The following is a 9,936-nucleotide window of genomic DNA, read 5'->3' on the forward strand; positions in this document are numbered from 1 at the left end:
GAATACTAGTTTTTCAAATGACTATTTGAATGTATTTGCTAAGCATTTATATTACCATTCTTTTAAAAGTCATGAGTGAGGGAAATTTGGGGAAATATATTTTGATCTCTTCAGGAGATTCAACAATAATCATGAAAAACTTTAATCATGATTCTTCTATAAAAATACAAATAGGTATTTTGGATCATTTTATAATCCTCTTTCAACTACTATTTACTAAGTCAAATTTACCATATATGTTTAAATTATTTCAATTCATATAAATGAACAATTTCTAGAATTTCAATATGCTTCTAGCATCCTAAATTCTTCAAGGATTTTAATATAAACTTTACTATATAGTGATTCATAAAAGTTGTAACAAAAACTATTAGACGCAAGTTAAATCTTTTATGAATTGTCAATTTAATAATATATCTAAAGGTCATTGCATCCACCACAAAAGAATATTATATCTTTTCATAATCAATATCAAGACTTAGTGAAAACTTCATATTTTTATTCCACTTTTGCAAAACTACTTCAATTGCACCTTCACTGGCTTTATACATTTAGATATTTAGACTACTAGTCCAAAAAACTCCACGAATTTAATTGTACTTGAGTTGCGTCTTTCAATTTTGATCAATTTATTTCATATCTATATTTCTCAATATATTTATTCAAGATCCTCTTTTTATTTAATTATTTCAATAATAATATTGCATGTAAAATCATTGTCGACCATTTTTATTATTCGATTCCACATTTTCTCGAATTGACATAACTTATCGAGATCTCTTATTTTCACTATTTTAATCTTTAGTTTCAGGTACCTAAATCTCTTCTGGAGTTTTACTTATTAGTTATGTCTTGGGTCTCTTCTGGAGCATCTGCCTCCACTATATGACCATCTAGAAGAATTTTCATCTTTGGAATCAATCAATCTATTATTTATTCTAACTGATTATCCTATTGAGACTTTAATTCAAATTAAAATATTAGATGGTATATAACAATTGGTTATTCTCATTAAGTTTTTAAATACATCTAACAATTAACTTGTAATGAGTTATCCTTGTTGAACTTCTGGTTCAAATTACTCTCTCCCTAGCTCATTATAAGTTATTATTTTTCTCCCCCTAATGTCGGGAAAACTATCGAAACAAAATTGTACTCACAAATCATGTCATAATTGAATCTCTAATACATTCAAAATATCTAATAATATAAAAAAAACTTGTAATTAATATATATTCCCAACTTTTTTTGAGGATTCACTCATCTTTTTGCGTTGTGGTGGAGCAATTAAAACATATACACACATACAAAAATTCAAAAATGAGAAATATTTAGCTCTTGATCAAAAACCAACTGTAATGGGGAGTATTTATAACTTATTGGTTTGATACGTACAACACGTAAATCAACATAATCTCATGTTGAAATAGAAATTTTTGTTCTCAAAAGTAATGATTTAGCTATTAGTTGGAGGCATTTCATAAACAATTCAGCTAAATCATTTTGTGTGTGAACATGAGCTACAAGATGTTCAAATTTTATCCCAATTGGCATGTAATAATAATTGAAAACTTGGGATGTAAACTCACCAACATTAGCAAGATGAATTGTTTTAATTACATAATTTGAAATTAATCATTTAAACAAGTAACCTCGCAAACAACAGGTTGCGAGTTTATAACGCATGTGGTTATTTTGTAGATGCATCTACCAAAATCATATAATATCAAAACCATCCACATGGTGGATGAATGGGCCTATATTCATTTCAGAAATGCAAGACATTAAATCTCAAATTTAACTAGTGAGTTTCCAAGAATCAATTTTCATTGAGAACAAGCAACAAATGAGAATTCTTTAAATTAAAGAACGTTCTGGTTCTTTAATGAATGTCCATATGAATTATCAATTCATTTTCGCATCATATATGATCTAGGATGGCCTAACTGGTCGCGCCAAGTAGTAAATATATTTGTATTAGTAAACTTCTAGTTTACTTTAACATGTGTTTCAATTGTACTAAATGGTAACAAATTGATAATTTTATTATCATTTCTTTTAATTTGTATCCACATATAAGTGCTATTGTGACATTTACTACTGGAAATATCTAAATCAATGTGAATATTATAATGTCACTAAGTCAACAAAATAAATATAATTTCCAAACAATTATATGCAATATTCGCTTTAAGGAATATGCCAAAATCTTCTAATATCTAAAGAAAAAACAATTGCAACTTCAAGTGCATCCAACCATTTAGATAGAATTATCATATTTTATTGCTCATAAATAGATCTTTCATAGTCAAATATTTTGCTTCCAACCCTTAATGGAGATGATGACAAAAGAACACAAAGATGATCACAATCAATTCAATTTAATAATAAGAGTAATCAATAACTCAATCCTCCATTTTTCGTCCTTTCAAAATAGATATTTATAGAAATAAAGATTCATATGAAATATAATATTTTCCTCATTCAAAATCTTAATATAAGATCCATTATAAATATATTTTAAAACCAATGGATTAACCATCACAAGATATTAATATATTAGCTCTTCTAGAGCTTTCGACTAATTTTGTACTATCAAATATTGAAATAATATTTGTTTGTTTTAGTACCAAATAAGATAAATACTTTCTATCTATAATGATAGAATTTATTACTAGATTCTCATATCCTTCCTCAAAGAATATTAACAAAAATAAAATATCATATGTGGCCAATAATATTTCACATTACATTGATAACATAAGTTAGCTTTACCCTTTGAAGAGTTATCTTAAGAACTCTTATTGTTCTCTTATTTATTACTATGTTTCCACATTTAGTGGTCCATGAGTATATATTTTATTTTCTTTATGTTTACATTCACTTGGGAATGCAACAAATTTGGTAGGACAGACTTATAAACGTCTCTATTGATTTTTTATTTCATAATCAACATCGTAAACATACGTGGATTTTAAATCAAAATCTATCCATTCATGTTGTCATGATTATTCTCCAATTATAATAAATATGTTATAATAAATAAAACATAGTAAAATATACCTCAAGATCTTTAACAGCATCGTCATCACCTTGACTATTATCACGAGCATCCATTCTGAGATTGAATCTTTCAACATCTTGAAGATTAATTTGTGGGACGACTTCGAAAGATTTTGAAAAAATAGAGAATCATTGTGTCAATAACGTGTTATAAAATAAAGAGAGATAAAGATAATAAAGAACAAAAAAAATACGAAAGCAATAGAGAATGTACTTTATTGATCAAAAAGGGTGATTACAATTAGGGGTGAGCATTCGATCGAATCGAATCGAATCGAATCAAAAATTTTCGAGTTAATCGAGTTTTCGAATCTCATTTTATCATCCTAACTTTATTTGAAGTTTTCTCGAATCGAGTCAAATGAGATGGAATTCGAATCGAATCGAATCGAATATATTTGTTCGAGTTAAATTTTAAAAAATAATTTTGGGTCCTTGTAACCGTTGTCACCCATCGTAATAAAATTTGTCCACCTTAATCAAATTTTTTATTAACTTTCATCACCTTATAATTTATTTATTAATTTTTTATATACTGGTAGCTTATTTGTTTGCTTAGTTGTTTCAATTATCTTGATTCTTGTCACTATGTATTTTGAAATTAAAAATATATTAAATATAAAATATGATTTTTAATAAAATTTATTTTAAAAATAAAATGTGAAATTGATACCAATATAAAATTTTAACACGAATATTTTATGGCATAATTAAGAATTCAATTTTAATATAAATATTCAATATGACTAAACAATTCAATAATATAAATAATATAAAATGTGAAATTTAATTTAATAATATAAATAGTATATATAAATAAAATTATTACTATTTATGTTTCTTGATTATTTTTGGATAATTTTGATTTTTATTTGAGAGTAAAGGGTGAGAAGTAAAAGTTTAGGGGAAAATAAAAGTTTTGGGGAATAAAAGTTTGAGGAAAGTAAATAGGGGAGTAAAATTTTGGAGGAAAATATTTAAAAAATTGGAGGGAGGGTTTGGGGTAGATGGGAGGTGGGAGGTGGGATGGGAAGAGAATAAAAGTTTTAGGGGAAAAGTGGGAGGGAGTAAAAATTTTGGGGGAAAATAAAAGGTTTTGAGGGTTTTTGGGAGTAAAATTTTGAGAAAAAGTAAATGGAAGAGTAAAATTTTGGTGGGAAATGAATTTTGGGTAGATTGGGGGGTTGGGAGGGGAGTAAAAGTTTTGGGGGGAAAGTGGGAAGGAGTAAAAGTTTTCAGGGAAAAGTAGAAAAGTTTGGGAGTTTAGGGTAAAAATGTAAAATATTATAGTTTGATATTCGAATTATTCGAATTATTCGAGTTATTCGAATTCGAAAACTCAACTCGATTCGAACTCGAAATTTGAAAAAAAATTCGAGTTGATTTGAATAACTCGATCCGTTTAACTCGATTCGTTTAACTCGAAATTCGAATTTTTTTTTCGATTTTTTTGAGTCGAATCGAGTTTTGCTCACCCTTAATTACAATGCTTCATCAGAGTCTCTATTTATAGGCATAAGAAGTATAAAAGAAGTAGAGATCTAATTCTAATAACTACTAGAATTTAAAGTATATCAAAACTTTATCTTGATCATGATGGACATCCACTTAATATTCATAACACTAAAACATATTCATTGAATTTTTTATTAAGTTTTTCCCTTTCTTTCCATGCCATTGCCAATCATTATATTTAATGACTTGTTGCATTTTCAAACAAATCTATAATTAATGTATTTTTGTTGTATAAATTTATATATGGAAATAAATTAAGCAACAATGTGTTAAATTTTAAATTAACAACTAAGAAAGTTTAATTAAATTACCATAAAAGAGTTCGATTATGTTTATTTGATTTTGAGGAATTTTATTAAGTGTGATACATTGTCAATATAAATATTTATATTGTGACAACATATCAAATACATAACATAAACATTATCTTAAACATTATATTCATACATGCGATAAATAGGCTTCACACAAAGACTAGTCTTCCTGGGCAACGAGACACCAAAGTTCTCAGTCATGTTCAATTCATTTGACGACATTCCACCAGGTAGCTCCCAATCAAAACAATGGACCAATTGAGCTAGAATAAGTTTAACTGTGATTAACCCTAATTTCTTCCCTGGGCATAATCTACGTCCTGCACCAAATGGAATGAGTGCAAAATTATGTCCATGAAGGTCTATATTGCTATCAATGAACCTTTCTGGAGAGAACTCTTCAACATTATTGGACCAAATATTAGGATCTCTCCCAATTGCCCAAATGTTTACTAAGACCCTAGACTTTTTTGGTATGTAATAACCATCAATAACTATGTCCTCCATTGACTCACGAGGAATTAGCAAAGGTGCAATAGGATGCAACCTTAAAGTTTCTCTCACAACCATGTCTAAGTACTCCAATTTTGGTAAATCATTTTCCTCCACGATTCTCTTATTCCCAAAAATGCTTTTTAACTCTTGTTGGAGTTTCAGCATTACCCTCGGATGCCTTATGAGCTCTGATAATGCCCATTCTAATGTGGCAGCTGAAGTGTCGAAGCCACCCACAATCATATCTAATGTTATGGCTTTGATGCTATTCCAATCCATTATATCACCATTGGGATTTATTGTTTGATTTAACTCTGTAAGCAACGTACCAACGAAATCATCTTGCTTTTTCTGTAGGTGATCTTTAATGATCGTCTCAAGGGCTTTGTCAAGCTTTTCACCAAGTGTCTGTGTGGAGGCTTTAATTCCCTACATAGTTGAAAATAATCAACACCATTCACTCAGTGGTTGCTCGTAATGTATATTGCTAATTTTTTTTTTATATGGTATATTAAAATACATAGCAACACCATACCTGTAGGTCGAAAGCACCAAGAAAAGGCACAAAATCTGCAAGATTGAAAACTCCTGCAATTTTAGTAAGCTCTTCAATAAGCTCGTTGAGGTTAAATTCCTTATACTTCTTCACAGGCCCCAAAACCATTTTCAAAGTCATCTCTCCATTAATTTCTGCTAGCTTCTTGCTGATGTTAACCACTTCCTTTGCTTTTGCAGCTTCCTTCAAAGATTCAGTGAAATGCATTAGCACTTCCTTCCTCGTAGGTGCAAACGATTCAATTTTCGATGTAGTAAAAAGTTGCATATTACAAATCTTCCTCACACTGCGCCAATATGGTCCATATTCTGTGAATGCTATGCCCCTTTGGCTATTAGAAATTGATTGTAGGACTTGAACTTTTGGCCTACTTGCGAAAATAGCGTCATGTGTCTTAAGAAACATCTCGGCGACTTGAGGGGATGAAACAACAACAGTTGGCACAGAACCTAGCCATATAGACATCATAGGACCATGTTTTTTGGCCAAGTGATAAAGGGATTGGTGTGGAAGCATGCCCAACATGTGGAGATTTCCAATGATTGGCAAGGGTCGAGGACCAGGGAGGGCTTTCCCTTTTTCTTTGCCATGTTTCCTTGATGAAATGTAAAATAGAATGTAGAAGAAAGAGCAGAGAACTGCAAGGACTGTGAGAAGAGTTGTTGCTAAAAGTGCCATTCTTGTTAATAATTCACATAAGAGATATGCTTCTATTGTCTATTGCTTCCCCTTTTTACTTATACATTTATATATCAACTATCAATTTTTTATAGATATTTTCTATATGTTTAAATAGAAATGGAGAAAAGAGTGGGACAACTCTTCAGCCATCATATTTGACTTCAATCTTTATTACTAACTATCACAAATTATTTTATTGATGATTTATAGAATAAAATAATTTAGGGCTAATTAGCATTACCTTTTAATTAGAAGGGTTTTTGAGATAAAAGCATTGTTAAATAAGATACTTTTGTACTTTTTAAAAGTATAAAATTTTAGCTTTTGTTCTGAAGTATTTTTAACCTAAAAGTGCTTCTAAAAGCAATATTGAACTTAATGGCGGATGCGAAAAATTCTTTTAGGGAGCGAATTAAATTGTATATTTTGTGATAGTAAAATGTAATTTCACATTTTAATAGTCTATATCTTTATAATTTTTAAATGAGTAAATCAAATTTTTATTATTTTTGGGAACCAAAGTGCAATTTTATCATTACTAACTTACATTTTATAAATTAAAAAATTTAAATAAAAAAAATTTCATTTTAGGGGGGACCGGAACCCTACCAGTCCCCTTAGCTCCACCATTGACTAAACTAATGTATTTTATTTTTTAGGTTACTAGTTTCTTGTCTTACGTATGTTTTAAAATTATTTTATTTAATTCATTGTATTTTTATTTCATTTAAATAATGCAAGTGCTTAGTACACTTAAATTTTTATTTCATAAAATGTAAAATAATTAAAATATTTTATAATCAAAATAAATATAAAATAAAATTTAATATTCATCTAAATTTATTTATTTAAAAACTTTATTTAATTTTAATATAATAATATAAATAATAATTAAATCATAGTAAAAGTGTGATTCTATATGAATATAAAGCATGATTTAATATTTATGAGACTTTAATTATTCAAAATTTAGTTTTTAACATAATAATAACATTTTGTTTAGTCAAAAATAATATATGATAAAATATTTCTTATTTATAGATTTAAATAGTTTAAACTATACTGTAAGTGTAATTCAAGATGAATATAAAAGTATAATTTAATATTAAAATTTTAAAGTATTAAAATTTTTCAAATTAAATAGATTTTTAAATATAATGGAAAACGTTTATTTAAATTTTTAAAACTAATTTTAAATTTTTCCAAAAACAAAATTTAAACATTTTATATCTTAAACATGTTTTGAATTTAAAATAAAAAAACTATTAATTAAAAAGTAAATTAAAATTGAATAAAATATAATCAAATCAAACACGTTGAAATTTGGTTTTATATTGAGACGAGATTATTAAAATATTTTTATTGTTTGATTATTTATTTAAAAGTTTTAGAATAATAAATAATGGATTATAAAAAATTCAAAAAATTCGAAAATTAATTAAACCTCCCAACTTAACTCGCACTCATGATAGACACAATATTCATATGTGACATCATAATAATCTAAAAAACAACTAAACCATGACACAAAAACAATATAAAAACACCACTATGTAACTATTATTAGCATGTCACAGTATACATAATATATGATTTTTAAATACAATTATGATAAAAAAGAATGATGAGAAATATGAAACAGATTTGAAAGCTATTTTAACGTTGCTATCTCTTGTACGTAACCATATAAATGAAGTAATTTGAATACAATATAATATACCCGCGTTTCTCTCATTTTTCATTTTCAATTTTTTATCTTTCTTTCCCCACAATTACCCTAATTTATGTTTAGGATTACTTCTCCACCAAAGCTCCCTTGACATTTGAAATCGTTAAACCTCGCTGCCTAAAATAATTTCTAGGAATAACAATTGTTGGGATAACAATGGAGTGGGACGAGAGTGGATGTTACTAAATTCATCATTGTTTCACAATTAACGCGCTTTCTTCCAAGACCCGTCCCGCTCCACTATAGATCTATAATTTTAGAATTCACTACCACCTCCATGAATGATGGATGCATTCATCTCGGCTCTAGTTATCCCCGTTTTAATTTCATTTTTACTACTTATCTTTAATATCAATATTTTTAAAGTCAAGTAAATAATTAAACATAATTTTTCAAGAAAATATTTGAACATAAAATAAATGAAATTTTCTATAATATATTATCACATTTTTACCTTTTAACAGTTATATATTATCACATTTTTACCACTCCATACCCACTGTCTAAAAAAGTTCACCTCTCCCACATCCACTTTTCAAAAAAAAAATTTCACTCCATATGGAGCGAATTGGTTCAAAACCCATTGGATGGTTTGAGTTTTGTTATCCCTACTCAACTATGAAAAATTATAAAATGATTGCCCAACTATTCATTTTTGTCTTTTTCGATCACTGACGGGCTAACAGTGGCAGCTTATAAAATTGGAATAAACTTTAACCCTCAACTTTTATAAATTATATCAATTTAATTTAGAATCTAAAAACAATTTAACCCTCAACATTTATACATTGTGTAATTTGGTCTCTCTCTCTTCTTTTTTTTTTGCAATTTTGTTTTTCTTTGCGGAATCGATGGTTAATTTCCATTTTTTTTTGTATATTTTCAATCAAATTTAGCTGATATTTTTTTAGCTTTTTAGGTGAAATGGCCACAAAGAAAAGCAAAACAACAAAAAAACCAAACTACATAAGAATAAGATTTTTTTAGAATCAAGACTAAATTAACACAATGTATAAATACTGAAGGTTAAAGTTGCTATTATATCAATTTTAAAAGCTTGCCACTATTAGCCAAGTGGTGACTAAAATCAAATAGTTGGGTAACTATTATGTAACTTTTCATAGTTGGGTGACCAAATAAAATTTACTAATAGTTAAGTGACTATTAATGTAATTTTCCCCAACTTTTATTGTTGGTTATTGATAGACAACTCTAGGCTATTTTACCCAAATAACTCAAAAAAAGTTAATTACGTAAATGACCCTGATTCAAAAACAATCACTTAAATAACTTGAAATAAACAGTAAAATTGGGTTATGGGGGCTAGATGACTGGCACCACTATTTTTTTTGTTAAAAAAATAATTTTTGAGGTTTTGGACAGTGTATGGTTGGCACCCATTTATTTTTTTCAAATTGTATCATACTGGTATATATTTATACCAATATTTAAAAAAAAAGTTAGGGTGCTAGTACACTGATGACCGGTACCCATTTATCTGATTAAAAAAAATTTTGGGGTGTCAAGTGCCAGCCAACAAAGGTCCAAACTCACCCAACAAAAGGGGATGGGAATATTGCAAC

At 27.9% G+C, this 9,936-nt stretch overlaps 1 protein-coding gene across 1 annotated transcript; it reads right to left on the bottom strand.

The window, feature by feature from the left end:
• Positions 1–4,885: 4,885 nt before the first annotated feature.
• On the bottom strand, positions 4,886–6,687 carry LOC105771161 (cytochrome P450 CYP736A12). Its single transcript, XM_012592571.2, has 2 exons — positions 5,923–6,687; positions 4,886–5,816 (listed from the first exon to the last, which is right to left on the bottom strand). The coding sequence occupies exons 1-2, from the start codon at positions 6,619–6,621 to the stop codon at positions 5,007–5,009; spliced, it is 1,509 nt and encodes a 502-aa protein (XP_012448025.1). The 5' UTR covers positions 6,622–6,687; the 3' UTR covers positions 4,886–5,006.
• Between the last annotated feature and the right edge of the window lie 3,249 nt (positions 6,688–9,936).

This window comes from Gossypium raimondii, chromosome 5 (assembly GCF_025698545.1).
Source record: "Gossypium raimondii isolate GPD5lz chromosome 5, ASM2569854v1, whole genome shotgun sequence".
Taxonomy (NCBI): Eukaryota; Viridiplantae; Streptophyta; class Magnoliopsida; order Malvales; family Malvaceae; genus Gossypium; species Gossypium raimondii.